Source organism: Populus euphratica, unplaced genomic scaffold (assembly GCF_000495115.2).
Source record: "Populus euphratica unplaced genomic scaffold, PopEup_1.0 scaffold34.1, whole genome shotgun sequence".
In the NCBI taxonomy this organism is placed as follows: domain Eukaryota; kingdom Viridiplantae; phylum Streptophyta; class Magnoliopsida; order Malpighiales; family Salicaceae; genus Populus; species Populus euphratica.
In genome coordinates, this window is record NW_011499883.1 from 38004 (window position 1) to 54822 (window position 16819).

A 16819-nucleotide genomic window follows, 5' to 3' on the forward strand; every position below is an offset into this window, starting at 1 on the left:
AAAAGTTTTGCTGATACCATATACTCGAAACTACATTAAACCATATACTAGCATCTATAAAGAACAGAAATTGTAAAATCTCATGGAAAACAATTTCTGTATGAGAAAATCCCTTCTTTCCCTTTATCATTCTTTTCTTATAAGATACTCTCTCTTGAACCCAAGGGCCACATGATTAGACCTAAACTAATCAATTATTAATAATCTTTTAACTCACTATAATCTAATCCAATTGGGTTAAATCGACAAAAGTTTACAAATACAAAGTAAAAATCTCATCAATTTACAATAAATTTAAAGATTAGTAAAAACTGAATTTGCCGGATGGATACATACACGCGGGTTTTAGAGGGGTTTTCCAGGTCATTTTGACGAAATAAGTACATCAGATGTTAACAATGTGCCTCCATGAAAACCAAAAAGAGAATACATTAAAGATGTGGAGTGATAAAGAGAGAGAGAGAGATCATTTAAGGTACCAAGATCGTTCAGTTACAACAATTCTGGAAAACAATTTACAAAAATAGTAAGAAAACAAGTCAGGAAAGAGTAATGGAACAGGTATTCCATGCCTATATTTGTACAAATGCAGGAGACATGACTGATCAGGGAACAGACAGAATTTTCATGGCTTGCACTGCTTCCTCAGCTCACACTCCTCACGAAGTCAGCCGAACATAAACAATTAGTTGTTATAACCTAGTAAAGTTCACGTTTTCTCTAAGGGTGGCATCGCTTGAGAGCCACTTTGGTGAAATTCAAACCCCCCCGCTGATTTTAAAATCTGAAAATGACGTAGTTTCTCGAGCCTCAACTGTTGAAATCGAATCTTTCTTGTTTAGCCCGAAAAAGGAGCAATTTTGAAATGCATCCAAGCTGCTGGCTATCAGATGGTTCAAACCACCAAGGCTATCACTTAAAATCAAATCTTCTGTATGATATTTGGAGGATTGTATATCCAGATCTAATAGCCCTAACGAGTCTGGCTGCAAAGCCAAAAGAAAAGGAAGGAAAGAAAAAAGGAAAAAAGAAACAGAAAGGAGTCAGGTTGTATTGCGGATAGCATGAATCACATCTGCTATAAAACTGACTAGATTTTCCATGGGGCTATACATCCTATGGCACCAGAATGTTAACTCGGTCAACTTCAAGGAGCTATAGAGCATAAAACAACACGAAAGAAATCATTGATGAAAAAAGAACATACCCAATAGATATCTGTTAGCCCATTGAAATCCTTTACTTGATTGGACACAACTTGTGAATCAGATGAGCATTCGTCCATAGGGTCTCCACCAGTAGGATAATCATGAGGCCCTTCAATAACAGGCAACTCCTGCAATACAAGTGTGAATACATTACCTTTAATCAACCCTCCCTTCTACTTGATAATGGAATCACTTGCACAAAATACAAGTGTAAAAGAATACCTCAAGAAAGGCACTGGATGCGATAGAGCTTGTTCTGTCCATCTGTTTGCTGACCCGTGGAGAAGCAACAGCAGATCGAGTAGTAACTTCCTTACATAAAGAATGATTCTTTTGAAAAGCAAAAGCATCACATGTCTCTTCACCGTCCCAGATAGAAGATGTATGGGATGCGACTGCGGAATGAAATCCCATTTTGCCTTGATGTCTTGAGATATGTGCAGCAATTGCCGCATCAAATGAATCACAGCTGAATGGGATCTCCTGAAGGCATTGATTGCTTTGAACTATAAGTGGTTCAATGCAGTTATGATTTGCTACATGAGGTAATTCTGATAGTAGATCTCCAATGCTAGCATTGGTAAGGCTATCAGCCCACTCCCCAGCAGACAGCGGATTTACATTGCTCAATCTCCCATCCTATGTATATTAAGATCAAAGCACAAGTTAACAAATGGATTAGAAAATAGGCACATTCATCCTGGCTGAAACATTTCAAAAGTCAATAATAGGTGATGCATATATTTACCAATGCACAAGTTATATTAAAACTTAGATAGCCAAACCTCCATGTATGGATGTGACATGAATGCTGCATCAGTAAGTATGACATATAGCAGAAGAAAGAAATGGTATAAAGTTACATGTACTTAGATAACATTGAATTGGATTAAAATCACAACATTGAAGTGGATTAAAATCACAAGTTGCAATTACCACATCTTCCAATTGTTGCATGTTAGTCCTATCATCAGCCTCCTTTCTATGCAAGGATATGTTTGCGGCAGGATCAAAGGACTTCACCAGTTTATTTCTGGGTCCTGTGGCAACGAACTCATTATTGGTCACTCCTGCAGAATGAAGTATAGAAGCATGATTATTGTTCTCTGAAGTCGGGCAATCCCTACAGGGATTCTCAGGTTTCTCAAATTGATCACTGGTAGATGGCTCAGCTGCGGATACAGAATCCATAGTCTTCTCCTTCTCATTTCCTCCAACTGGAAGGCAACTATATGTTGAAGGTGCTTGCAATGTTACAGAAGCGAAGTTGACACTGGAAAACCAGCCATACCTTTGTTGAAAATGCACAAGTCAGTTAAAGTAGATTCCAGATATGGATTTGGATTTAAGTTCAAAAGAGAATTAGAAGAAACCTCAAGCGAAACACTGGAGGACTGCCAATTGAAAAGTATACATCGGCTGCACTGACAAGTGAGTCCTGTGTCCATCTTTGATAACCCACCAGGTTCTCTCTGTTAACACCGTAAGGGAAAAGCATTAGTTCTCCAGATGCTACAGTAGAATCACCCCATTTCCGGTTTAAATGTTCCAGTACTGATGATATCTTTTTTCGAGTGCTAAGAGTGAGCTCCAGGTGTGGATTATGCTTATCCTGCAACCAGATGAAAATGTATTTACATCCTTTATATTCAGAAGACTGCTTGAAAACTTGGACTTCCTCTACCTCAAAATTATCAACATAATCCATCTTTGTACTCACCATTTCTAGGGCTCTTCGAGTACCATCATCAATTGGGAACAATTGAAGCTTAAGCTTCATATTAGTGAGTGCATTACTCTCAACACAACGAAGTGAAGGATGAAAATGTGGAAGAAGTTTTTCAACAGGATCAAGACCCTTTTTCCCTGGAAATGAAAGAACAATCACTTATTGGCACTTCAAATCAAATTTTTGGAATAGGAATTGGTGAGTATCAGCCCCACCAACCATACCTTGGTCATGTTCATCCTCTTTATCAGTGGCTGTCCGTTCCAAATGCTCAGCAGCATCAGCTACCAAAGAAACTCCAGCAATTGCAGCCTTTTCCCATTTTTTATATGCAGCTGATGAGACTAGACCCAATGACAATCAATTAACAAAGAGATCGGTGCAAAAAATTCATGATTTCAGACCAAACAAAGTGAAAGAATATTCATCCCATCATCTGAGTTAACCAGGTAATAGTAAAATCAAGAAACCAGAGACACATTGCTTTTAGCAAGGAATATTGGTTACAACATAAAGGCCATCACCCAGTCATAACCCCATTTGATTTGGGTATTGGTAGTCAGATTTTAGGGGCAATAATATTCTTCAGCATTTCTGCAGAAAGTAGCTGTTTTTTATGATCACTGATTCTTTCAAACAAACCCCGAAAGAATATCGCATTTATAGTTCAAAAATGACAATTGTAAGCTGTGCAATTTTTGTACAGATACTTCAAGTATCATTCCAAAATGAACATTAAAGTAAATTCAAGAATGACATAAAAGGATGCAAGATAAATGGGGGAAAGTAAATTTTAAACTTGTCTCAAAAACTGAGGAAAAGCTCAAACAAATAATCACCTGGTTTTCGCCTTTGCCTTGCAGGTTTCATTGCAGTTGAGTCTCCTTTATTGTTGTTACGGACAACCCCCATATTAACATTGCGCTTCAATGATCCCTTTCCACCTAATTTTTGGATGTTTTGACTATCAACAATAACAAGTTTAACAGTACGAGTGTCATGCACCGATGCTCTATTCTGATTAGTGATAATACTAGGAGTCGTTGGAGAACCATTTTCCCCCTGTGAAGACCTTTTCCTTACATTCTTCCTTTGATCTTTCAAGAGTTGGTTCTCCTTCAAGGAAAACATATACCAATCAGTTCAGCACATTCAGTAGATCAATAAGTTTATGGTCAAGAAACATAAACACTTTTGCAAATATAGACAATCTTCACTAACCAGAGCTTCTATGAATATCTTAAACCTTCGTGGTTTTAGGTGAAGCTTTGAGGCTTTGCAACTATACTTTTCCAATAAAGACCACCTGTATAAAAGGTCAAAGTATGAATCAGGAAAACAAAACAATCCAAGACTGAGCCAGATGAAAAAAAAGTAAATAAGACATGAATCTGTTGATGGTATCACAAGCTTCCTTTTCTGATTAATTTTTACATATCACTCCCCTAATTTATAATACATATAATAAAAAGAAAAGCAATTCAAACAGTACATAAGAAATATTACCATCGGAGCATAGCAGCATTTGTATCTTTAGAGTTTTTTGCATCCAGGCACAATCCTGGGCCCAGCAATTTGTTCATGCGCCTCACAAGACGATAGTAATAGTGCCTGACCTGGAAAAAGAAGGTGGGTGATAAGGAATATTAAGAATACATCAACTCAACTGGACAAAGCATCTGGAGCTAAATCTCACTGCAAGTTACCTGATCCTTGTTTTTACTTTGAACATGGTGAGTAATTTTCTCAAAGTTCTGCAATGAAAGCTCACAATAGTTAAGAAGTGAAACAGAATTGAAAAGCTTTTAATCCAAGTCACATTCCAGCAATTACATGCCTTGCCAACTTGTCGTAATGCAGTGAAAAAACTTTCCTCTTCTTGACGTGTCCAAGCAGCCCATTGCCGTGTTGGTCTTTTCTCTGCATTCAGCATAAGATCAAAACAGATAAAACTACCACTCTGGCAGTATATTTCAGCAGCACCTAAATTAGTAAAACCAAATACAGCTATTAAAAGCAAAATAACATACCAGGCTGCCGTGTTTCAACACAATCTGGAGTAGATGATGTTACACCAGAATCTCCATCCTGAGTTGAACCATTTTGAAGAAGCTGTCGCTCAGTGTCCAAGGAGACCTGTGCCTCCATCTCTATACTAAGGGCCTTAAAAAGAAGAATAAACACCCATACACTTCAAAGTTCAATGCTCTCCCTTTGACCTTCACCTCAGTGAATGATGTAACCCTAGTTGTGAAATTGAACAAGGACTCATCATCAAAAATTAATTAGCAGATAAATCAATAAGATGACTATTCAATCCAAAACTCCTCAACATTTAAAATTTAGGGAAATACAATCACTCAGATCTTTTTTAATCTTATGTTTTCCAACCCAAAACATAACATGTTGTCATTGAACCCACAAACAAGAACTTGGATTCACCACATAATTAATATTCGGATAAGTTGAAATTTCTTTAGAATTGGTAGCATCAAGCTATTTTCCAAGTTGAGAATTTTACAAGCAACCATAATGGACTAGAAACTGAATCTCCAGTTTCTATAGAACAGTGATTTCACTAAGAAAAAGAACACTAATAATAAATCAAATTAACCAAACTGAAGCATGCATCTAAGCTAAGAAACTACAATAACAGACACCCATTGAAAATGCAGCAAAATAAAACTGATTAGAAATTCAAATTTCATCCTTTTCAATTTCTTAAGATCCAAATTACCGGATTTTAAGCTAAGAGCACTGAACCCACCTAATTAGAGAAGTCAAATCAATCGATCACTAAAATCCCACATACAAAACCCCCTAAGATTAACGAAATTTTCCACCTTTAATATTATCCCCAATTTTTAACATCCAAACAAAACTAGGGTTTTGAACAATAGTGATTGATTTTGACCTTAAAATATCAAAATCAGCGTAATCAAAATGAGAAACTGAAGTTAAATTTGCAATACCTGAGAGAGAATCGAAGAATCGAAGAAAACCTAGCACGGAAAGCACGAGCTGGGATAATTTTTTAACAAAGAAATTGAAACCGGAGAGAATGTTTGCAAGAAAGAGAAGAGAATGGAGTTTTTTTCTATTTTCTTTTCTATTTTTTTTTTTTACTTTGGAGAAAGAAAATAATAATGAAAATATTAGAAAGTTCAGTTTATTTGCCAAATAGTAATGTCAAATAAAAATACAACCATATATAATTAAGAGATTCAAAGCAGAAGAGTTTGGTCTTAAACTATGATTAAAGAAAAGAGAAAAAAAAAGTTGCCAGCTTGACCTCAAATAAGCATTAAGTTATAAGAGTTATAAAAAATAAGTAAAAATATGTATATTCACAATAAAATATAATATATATATATTATATTTTTTTAATACTTAGAATACAAAACAAATAATTTATTTATAATAGCAAACATTAAAAGATACTAAAAAACTAGTGTCATAAAAACTTAAAAACTAAATCCAAAAGTTATAAAGTCTAAAAAATTGGATATTTAATATATATAATTATAAATTTTATAATAATTTCCTTAAATAATTATATACTAAAAATATAGCTCATTAAAATCTTATAGAAAAACACAATGAAAAAAAAATTTAAGCAAAGAAAAAAAAGTATAATATTCTTGTGTTATTTTTAAATACTTCAGAATTCAATTGAAAATTTTATATAAATACTACAAGATCTAATTCAATAGAAGGTTTTATATAGATACTTTGAGATTTTTATTTATAATTAAATACTTTAAAATTCTTAAAAACACCAAATTATCTCATTAAATCTTTATGCCAAATTCACAAAACCTTGTAAGGGAAAACACAATGGATAAAAACCTAAGGAAAAATAAATATAAATTGCATTGACTTCATCTTAAGAATACATGTTTTATGATAAATCTTTATAATGATGCATTTCAATATTATAAATAAACTTTTTGAAAGTTGAGACTGATAAAAACTTTGTAAATAAATCTATTAAATTATCATTTTCACTTGATTTGTTTAATATCAATTTTTTTCTTATGTTAAAGCTCGTGATTGTAAAAGAATTTTGATGACATATGCTTTATGATGTTTACTTTAATTTCGTCTCTTCCAAGTTAAGTGACGCAGATAATATTATCTTCAAATAATATTATGGAATTATCTTTAATGATTGACAAAATTTTTTATATACTAGATAATTGACCATAATCATATATACTCTTGACTTATTCTATGGATTGCAATAATTTTTGAATAATTTAATGAAATAGTCAAAAATGTTTATTTGATAGATTTCCAAGAAATTTCAGTGCTTTTGTATGTTAACAGATAACTTGTCCTTTGTGGGGATTAGAAAGATAATTTGAATTTGCATATCTAATCAAATATGAATTTGATTCATTATAAAATAACCACATTTTAGTTGTTCAATTGAAAGTATGATGCTTAAGAAGTAAACTCACGAATATTGTCCAATTGAATTTTTTTAATTTGATAATTGGAAAATTATGTTTGTAATTTGATAATCTATGCTATTAATCTAGCAAATGAAACATTTTGACTAGAAAGTAAACAAACATGTGACCATTTACTTGATGCATCAATTAATACCATAACATATCTAAAATGTATGTATGGAGGATAAATAGGTCCATATATATCTCATTGAATTCTTTCAAGATTGTGATTCTATAACAATTTTTAATGGACATGGTTTGGTAATTAATTTACATTGAGAACATATAGCGTGTGGATTTTTACATCGTAAAGAAATATTCAAGTTCTTTAAAGGATGCCCGTGTGAATTTTTAATAATTTGTCATATCATTATTGATCATGGATGTCCAAGTATATCATGCCAAAGCATAAATATTTTTAGGTCGGGAAAATATTGGTGTTTCCAACATTTGTTTTAATAAATTTCATGATCATGTAATAAATTCTAAAAGAGAAAGTAGATAATTTTTAAAATAACAACCTTCTGACCTGAAATACATGAAATAATATAAAAATACTCTTTTTTTCTTCATCTATAGTTTCAATATGATAACAATTAGCACGTGTATCTTTCAAATTGAGTAAATTTCTTCTAGACTTAGATGAATATAATACATATTTGATTCCTAATTTTGTGTTATTTGGTAACAAAATATTAGCTTTTTCATGTCTATTGGATCCGATATTATAGTGACGTTAGCTTTGGTTAATGTCAAATATTTAAAGTATTTTTTTTCCTTCAGAATTATGTGCATTGTTGTGTTGTCTGGCAGATATAAATCTTCATCATGAAAAGTCATTCCTTTATTCAAGATATAATTAAAGTTTATTATTTAACCGAAATTATATTGACATTGTTTATTGAAAATACAATAAGATAAATATCTTAATAGAAATAAAAAAAATATTAATCATCCCTAAAGGTTCCACCACTAAGTATGTCATATGTTTTATCTGAGTGTTCAAATAAATAAAAAATATTAAGATAAGCATTATGACCTTTAAAATCATCTTTATGAATAAAATAAGTCTCAATTGCATTTTGTTTCATCAAGGCTTAATATAAATTTGTAAGATTTTTTGGTATTCGACAAGTGTGAAACCAATAACCATACATACCACACCTATGATGACACTTATCCTCTTTTCTTTTTAATGCAAATTCTTGTTATTTTCTTGTTATGTTCATTATGTCCTCACTTTAGTGGTATAATGGGTTTTCTTTTGAAGGATTACCCCTTCTCTCTCTCTCTCTTTTTTTTTCATATCTATACCTCTTGTTTTTCTTGTCTTTTGGATAAATATTTCATTCATTTTAGGAAATGGTTGAGAACATGTGGGATGAGATTAATGTTTTTTTTTTTTTTTATCAAAAGCTCATTATTTAGTTCAGCCACAAGAAATACATAAAATTAGTCTTAAATACCTCTTGAAATTACATTCTTAGTATTGTTGTTGTTGGACAATATTTAAGGCATGAAAAGTATAGAATATTTTCTCTAATATTTTATTTTTTGTGATATTTTCACCACACAATTTTAGCTATGAAGTAATTTTAAAAATAGCAAAATTATATTCACTAATTGATTTAAAATCTTGCAACCTTAGGTGCAACTAATCATAACAAGTTTGAGGGAGTATAGTTAATCATTCATAGAGATAGTGGCAAATAAAAATCATTGTTTTTAGGTGATTGTACAAAGAAGTGTTATTTTCTTCTTTAATGGTCTGTCTGTTCAAGATTCGTAGCTTCCAGATGAATCTTAGTGTCAAGGATCTATGATAACAAATTATTCTTAAATACATTAAGAGCGATAAGTTCAAATTTTATTAGATTCGACATTATCTATAAGAAAAAACAACTTATTAAATAAAATCATGAATATAAAAGAAAAACATCAATTTCTTAAGAATATTGTTTAGTTCTTTAGAAATACCAGTTCTTCAAGAACCGTATTCAATTTATTTAGTCCTTTAGAAACTTATAATACTAGTTATTTAGGAATTTTAAATCTTAATGAACGAAAAGGAAAGAAAATTTATCAAAATAAGTTACAGAGCCAAGTATATTCCATAAAATATAAACAATAATGAAAATAAAAAAAATATTAAAATTGACATAAGTCACTTAACATAGAAGTATATATATATCTAAGATTTAAATATAAATTAAATATAGTAATCATGCTGATAACATGTTAAGAAAATAAAAAACAAATGTGTATATTCAAAATAAAACTTATAAGAAAACATATTTTTTTATATATTTTTTTTAATATTTAGAATACATGACTTGTAATTTATTCATAAAAAAAAGAAATAAAAAATTAAAAAACACTAAAAAACTCAAATATAATAAAAAAAATTAAGAAATTAAACTCGAGAATCATGAAATCTAAAAATTTTTAATGAACATTTAATATATATAATTATAGATTTTATAACACAATATTTATTATTTATATAAATAATTAAAAAAGCAACCTAATATTACCCTACAACCTTGTAGGGCATTCAATTTTTTATAATCAAATTTATGATTATCTAAAAAAAATATTCTTGTCGATTAAATACATTTCATTACAAACAAATAGAAATTAGAACGCAGGAAACAACGAGGCGTCAAAGGACACTTGTCTCCATTTCTAATGTTAAAAACATTGTTTGTCACAAGGATACCACATGTCTTAATTATTTAAATATTTTCTGTCCTGAATGTCAAAAGGCTAAAGACGTCCTCGTCCTTGTCACATTTACCATGTTCCTAGAAGAAAAAAGAGAAAAAAAAAGCATCTTCCTTTGAGGAAAGGCACGTGAATCATATTCATGTTTGCAAAGAAAAAAGATGAAGATTCAGGTTTTATGGTATTTGGATCAAGAAATGTTAAGCCCCCTTTGCCTTCTCTTATAAATGTCTGACAGCCACACAAGAATGAAGGAGAACATTACAATAAGGGGACTCATGCTAGTAATATCGAACAAGATACAGGTCCAAAGTTGACATCAGCTGAACACAACTGATTCTTTGTTTCATGTTCAAGCTTCTACGAACAAAAGACGAACAGCCAAGGATAACGAAATACTTGTTTTTCCTATTTTTGCAGGCACAGCTGAGATTTAATGTTGCTGTTAGCAAGTAGTTAAAGCCTCCAAAAGCTCGAAAACCCCGACTTTGAAAACCATTTGCTGGTTAACGAAAGCAAATGCAGTGCATCTCTTTTGTACCGAGTCTCTTTGCTCTTGTTATTCATAAAAGTTTACTGATACTTTCTTCTTATCCACTTCCTTCCACAGAATGGTGTAAACAAACTTTTAGAATGATGATATTCGCCCCTCAGCTCTCCGTGGCCACAAGAATTCCATCAATTTATTTGGTTTGGGGTGGGGCAAGGCTGCGGGGATTTATATTCTAACATAACTTGTAGGTGATCAGTATAAGATATCATGACCAATAAAATGGAAAACCTTGGTCTGCCCCCACATTGAAATGATCAGCAAATGATCTTCAAGAAGTATTATGGTATCCCAGCAGCATCCTGGTGAGTGATATAGCGAGCCTTCACTCACCAGCTACTTTGATATCATTCGATACCGGATGATTTGGAAAGCATCAATCTGTACATAGGGTCCCCACGATCAATAACATGTTGCTCCCAATCTGACATGACTCCAAATGGGTTCTCTTCAAGCCATTCCCCGAGATTCATTCTTGCATGGTATTGATCATTCCATAGATTGAGCTTGCCCTTGCCATTTTTGAGAAATAATTCTTTCATTCTCAAAGCAACTGCTTCTATGTCAGATTGCAGGAAAATCTGGCGCGATAAATTCAAGAATAGGGTTAATAAGCTGGAGCAAGCAGCATTTCATGTTTTAAGATAGAAATCAAGTAATGAAGAACAGATTACACAATATCAGGAAACGGAAGCTGCAAAAACTTCGTGTTACCTTCCCATCCAGTGCGAGGAGATCCACCACAGCTTTAATCAATGACCTTTGGAGCATTCTCCATCTATGTTCTGGATTGTTGAAATCAGGGTTGGGACACTGAACAAGGTGATAAAGGTTGTCCTTATGTGGCATAGATGTCATGTCTCAGCAATTCATTGAAAACAAGGGATAAAACCACTAGCCAATTTTCTAATTTGCAGTTATTTTGGATTATTGAGGTACTTTCATTGCATCTACAAGGAGACTAAAGTGCTTTCTTAAAGAAGTCAGAATCCATAAATAATCTGAAATTACTACTACTCGGAAAGAAACCACTGAGGCTGACAACAGAAGAATGTAGCAGCACCTATTGTTTCATATTCGATGGAGGTAATGGAAATATCAAGTGATGATTGTATTGTGGTGAAATAAGACGGTGAGACTACATTTTCTTGAAATAGAAGATTTAAAATTCTTCATACAACAAATTAGAAAACATCACCTAAATGGTTTAGAAGATTATCTGGATCTCAATAAATCCATGCCTAGGAGTACAACAAGAATGAGTTAATGACAAATGCACACAAAGAAATGGATCGTACAGCTTGAAAGTAGAAAGAACAATCTATCCACTACCTGTATCGAAACAAGAACCAACTCTCCTGGATAACTCGAAACTATGGAACGAAATGTTGTTGTAGCATTTGTTACAATGAAGTACCTAACATGCAGAACAAAAGAAACAGATGAGATGAAACAATTACATGAATCCAGAGATAATAAAACAAACTTTTACCTGCACAATTTTTTTTTCCCTTAATGATTGGCAATGTTTGAACACAAGCCTATCCCTACTCTTTTCCCATACGAGTTAATAAAATCCCAGGGCAATTAGCAATAGAAAGTTAATAACATGAGGAACTACATATGATTTCCGATCAGTACTCATCAAAATGCAAAGAAATCTTTCAAAAGTTCAATTATAAATGAAAATCCACTCCCCAAACTTGCACACGTGAAAGAAATATAAACAAAAGTTAATTTGGAAAATTAAGAATTCAAGAAGATTACATATTCCCTTGTTTATATAAAGCAGGGATTCAATAATCCTAAGCAAACACAGTTTTGTCGAAAAAAAAATATTAATTACCCTGCCATCAGATTCACATTGAAAAACTCATTTCTTAGCCATAATGATGGAAATATTCAATCAAACAGAAATCTAATCTAATTTAAATGCACAATGATTTACAAAGATGTCATGAATATCCAAATTGGACAGCACAATAATTTTTAGCCTATGTTTACCATCATAAACGTGCAAATTTTTGCAGAAGTAAAGCAAGGACCGTACCCATTTTGAATGCCATACTGATGAACAGAATCCATACAGCGTCTTACAAGCTAAAGTTTTTAAATAAAATAAAATAAAACAAAACAGAAGTAAGAAATTGAATCAAAGAGGAAAGTCGTGAGAGTAAAGAGAAAAAAACGCAAAAAGAAGCCCAGGAGAACAAATAACCTTTGAATTGATTTCTAGACCAAGAAAATTCAAATCCTTTCTTCTCCTAGCCATCCCCAAAAGAAATAGTCCACTACCTGCCATTTTTAATCAAATGCATGAAGGAACCATAATCACAAAACCTTCCCCAAAAGAAATAGTCCACTACCTGCCATTTTTAATCAAATGCATGAAGGAACCATAATCACAAAACCTTCCCCAAAAGAAATAGTCCACTACCTGCCATTTTTAATCAAATGCATGAAGGAACCATAATCACAAAACCTTCCCCAAAAGAAATAGTCCACTACCTGCCATTTTTAATCAAATGCATGAAAGAACCATAATCACAAACCCTTTTTGTCAGACCAGACACACAGTCCCACAAGATGGGCATATCATGGTTTAGTCTTATAATAATCACTATTTGACATTTGTTTTTCTGTACCGAACGTACTCATTTTCCGTTCAATACTTCAATACTTCACACATATTTCACAGCAGATAAGAGCAAATCAAACTGGTTATTAAATACCACTTCAAATGTCAACTACTCAATCTCACATGTACTTAACTTTTGAAGCAACAAATACGAGGAAATCAAATAGTAGGAAGAGAAAAAGGAAAATGTACCACTTCCAATATCAACCACCAATGGTTGAGCTGGATTACAGTAGGCAGACTTCCAGTCGATCCCAAATGGATATGCCTGCACAAAGCATGAAAGGAACAATGCCCAAGAACATCATCATAAAAAGCTGAGCACATTAATGTCTTCGAAACCTTCAGGCAAGAATAGGTAGGATAGATCTCTTAACTACTTAAGTGAGGATATTATTAACCCAAGACATTAGTTTTTATCAAATCGCAAGAATTGATGGGCCTGTAAAATTATATTCCTTAACACCATCCAAGGAAAAATGATGGACTATGATGGTTGCAAAATACTCCCCTCAATGCAAACAGATGTACTCTTTTCCATGGTCTCATCTAGGAAAATCCTGATTTTAGTTTTTGATTACTACAGCAAAAAATAAATAGTGAAGTTGACAGAACATACTCTATCTAAGGCCATAACCCCGGGAAGCTTTCTTCCTTTGAAAAATTCCCATAGAACTGAAGCATTTTCAATCATGTCATTAACCAAGACACACTTTGATTCCATCACCATTGCTTGGCATGCCATATTCCCCACCACAGTGATATCACAATTTCTTTGCCTTAGTTCATTAAGTGCTTGAGCCAATTTAGATGCTCCGTCTGCACATTGACCTGAGAACTTAAATTTCACTGGACCAATCCACAGAATTTTCTGTAATACAAGGAAAAAAACTCAGTTAAGTCTGATAGTAATCAACAATGAGCTGCCAATTAAAAGCAAAATGCAACATACACGAGCAGAATTCCACAAATAATGGCCTTTTGAAACAGAAATGTCGTCAATTGATAAAAAAAAAGTCCACTATGAATTATTTACTTCATAAAAACTATAAAAGAAAAAAGAAAAATTTATACAAACTCTGGCTCATAATTAGTAAATTGAACAAAAAAAAAAACAGAACTTCTATGCCTTGATTCTCAATGCAACACCAATGAAAGTAAGTGGGTATAAAGAGGTAAGATATTGTAAAATGAACAGAGCCAAATAGATAGAAATATTATGTGTCAAAATTTACCATCTCCAGATAGATGAATTAAAATTCTTTTCATTATAGTAAATGAAAGTTATAGCTAATGAATCACCTATACACTCCACTAGTAAGCTCTCATCAATTAACAAGTGTTGAATATAAACAAAAAAACATGGAGTTTGGATCAGCTAAAAACAATGGATGCTTAGCAACAACTCCTTTTTACCTTGCATTTCACTAGTAAAGAGTTTAATTCATTCAATGACCGAGGACCAAGATCAACAGGTAGCCAACCTAAAATATAAGGAACATAAGATATTTCAATCGCATAATTTATTACATCTAAGAATGGTCAATAATAACAATTTATAAATGTGGAGTCATCAAACATACAAATTTAAACAAGCTGCTTTGATTGTGGTAACATTTGAAATAATACTACCACGGAAGGATGCAGCAGACATATCAATTCTATATTATAGTGATGGATTTTTCTTCTTATATATATATATATCTATATAGCTTTCTCATGTAATATGCGGCCACTAGAATAACTGAAAGAACAATGAATTAAGTCAATATGGGAAATTTAAAGAGGAAGATAGTTTCAAATATTAACTCTAACTCCTTGAAGGCAGTGTAAAACTGCGACAACTATAGCACTTTTGATGAAGTTTTTGATAATTGCAAAAAGAACTGCTGACAATCTAAATTTCAAAAGTAGCAGGTTGAGGAATAAATTAGAAGAATATAGAGGGAGGAAACCAATTTACCCAACCAAATATAAATTCAAGAGCTTGGATATTAAATCATTGAAAGGAAGGACATACATGAAGCCAAAAAATGTAATAATTGTGGGTAGAATCTCACCATCCAAAATATTATGAGAAGGAAATATGCCCATTTTCTCTGGAAGATGCTCATTCATGCACCAAAAATCCATGGGATGTAGAATGGGAATGTTCCTATCATGTGCAATTTGGATTATATCTAAAGCTGCTTTATACGCCCCAGGTTCTACCAGATATGAAGGAACAGAAAGTCCCAAAGCATGCATTATTTGGAATGACATCATCCCGACAAAGACCACTCCATCACATCTGGAAACTAAAAAATGCAATGCAGCTGCTTTGTCATAAAGATTACCCCCTCCAATCTGCATCAGATAAGAGAATTCTAGCAATAAGTGAAGAGCCAAAGGAAACATGCAAAAGTCAATATTCACTTAAAGAGGGGGAAGCAACTTTGTTAAACTAATGAAGCTAAATGAAAGATATCTGTAGCAGTGGAGACGTACAATTGCAACATATGGTCTTTTGTTAGTTCTAGCAACCTTCTTCAGCTGACAAAGGCTCTCTTCAAAGTGAAAACCAGCTATACAAGCAGAACAAAAGCGAGCAATACCAACTGTTGATGCAAGAATTTTATGAGACTGCGAAAAGGAGTCGTTAACAAAAATATCAACTCCTAATGATAATAGTTCAGCAAACTTTGAATTATTGGCAACTTCCTCTTTGCACTCTGAAAGGTTCTCAAGAAGGAATATATCTGCTTTCTTCAGGACTTCCATTTTCAACAACACAGCAGAATAATCGCATTTAATGGTAACAACTCTGTGTTGGATAACTGATGATATCATGTCTGGAACAAAGAGATTGTCATGAATTATTTCTGAAGCTTTTTACAACCATATTGGACTGGTCTTACAATGTGAAGCGATCTCTTTGAAGTGCTCTAGGAATGATACCTGCAACAGTCTCAGCATCATGAAGCTGTGAATTAGTTTTCTTCCTCCAGTCACTCACAAGAATTATTTTTGCTCCAGCTTCATGTAAATATTTAATCGTGAAAACTGCACTTGACACTGATTGAGAGCTCTGGTCCTGTTCTTCTTCCCTAAGTAAATTGGTGCTATCAAATCTGACCATGACCACTTTTCCCACCAGCTCCTCCTTAGGAAATTTTCTAAGAGTTTGTACATGTGGGAAAGGCTCCATTTCTCCTTCATCACAACAATTAGCCTAAGAACAAAACCCAATTGAGAGATACAATTAAATATCTCAGCCAACCAACAAGAAAAAACCATTTTTAAGGAATATTACCATTTTTAAGGAATAATTAGCCAGACTAAGCAGACACATCATACAGATATAAATTAAGGAGTCCTGTGTTTTGTCTATCATGGGCATTGAAGCTGCTTCAACTAAAAGCTCAAGCAAATGATGGGAAGGCATTTGAACAGGAATTGCAAAAACAGTTCAGTTCAACTTAATGGAGCAAACATTTTCTGTGAAGTTGGAAAGTGGTATACCAACAGGAATGC

The 16819-nt window shown here is 32.8% G+C and overlaps 2 protein-coding genes across 14 annotated transcripts in view; both read right to left on the reverse strand.

The window, feature by feature from the left end:
• Positions 1-305: 305 nt before the first annotated feature.
• On the reverse strand, positions 306-6203 carry LOC105129722 (TSL-kinase interacting protein 1-like). Its single transcript, XM_011031914.1, has 14 exons — positions 5910-6203; positions 4968-5181; positions 4775-4857; positions 4644-4691; positions 4444-4553; positions 4159-4243; positions 3777-4053; positions 3162-3281; positions 2929-3074; positions 2582-2820; positions 2145-2499; positions 1431-1847; positions 1208-1336; positions 306-986 (listed from the first exon to the last, which is right to left on the reverse strand). Exons 2-14 carry the CDS (start codon positions 5083-5085, stop codon positions 759-761), a joined length of 2355 nt encoding a protein of 784 aa, XP_011030216.1. The 5' UTR covers positions 5086-5181; positions 5910-6203; the 3' UTR covers positions 306-758.
• A 4099-nt stretch (positions 6204-10302) lies between these two features.
• LOC105129720 (phosphoglycerate kinase, cytosolic-like) overlaps positions 10303-16819 on the reverse strand; it is a 7826-nt gene continuing 1309 nt past the window's right edge. For 5 of the 13 annotated variants that reach the window (XM_011031904.1, XM_011031901.1, XM_011031905.1 and 2 more), the window contains 11 exons: positions 16244-16517; positions 15794-16137; positions 15367-15652; positions 14723-14790; positions 13926-14177; positions 13499-13574; positions 12887-12963; positions 12719-12768; positions 12001-12085; positions 11383-11505; positions 10303-11249 (listed from right to left, as the gene is read on the reverse strand). In XM_011031904.1, coding sequence (XP_011030206.1) covers positions 11016-11249; positions 11383-11505; positions 12001-12085; positions 12719-12768; positions 12887-12963; positions 13499-13574; positions 13926-14177; positions 14723-14790; positions 15367-15652; positions 15794-16137; positions 16244-16517 — 1869 coding nt within the window. In that variant the 3' untranslated portion in view covers positions 10303-11015. Of the gene's footprint in view, positions 11250-11382; positions 11506-11801; positions 11910-12000; positions 12086-12718; positions 12769-12886; positions 12964-13498; positions 13575-13925; positions 14178-14722; positions 14791-15366; positions 15653-15793; positions 16138-16243; positions 16518-16819 lie in introns of those variants that run through there. The other 8 variants (XM_011031908.1, XM_011031902.1, XM_011031909.1 and 5 more) reach the window with 8 other exon arrangements.

Excerpts from the sequence above, each read along its gene's own strand:
- LOC105129722 (XM_011031914.1), bottom strand. The coding sequence starts at position 5,085 with ATGGAGGCACAGGTCTCCTTGGACACTGAGCGACAGCTTCTTCAAAAT. Across the intron at positions 3,075-3,161 it reads AGAGGATGAACATGACCAAG|GGAAAAAGGGTCTTGATCCT; the intron begins GTATGGTTGGTG and ends TTTCATTTCCAG. Across the intron at positions 987-1,207 it reads GGCTAACAGATATCTATTGG|CCAGACTCGTTAGGGCTATT; the intron begins GTATGTTCTTTT and ends TTGGCTTTGCAG.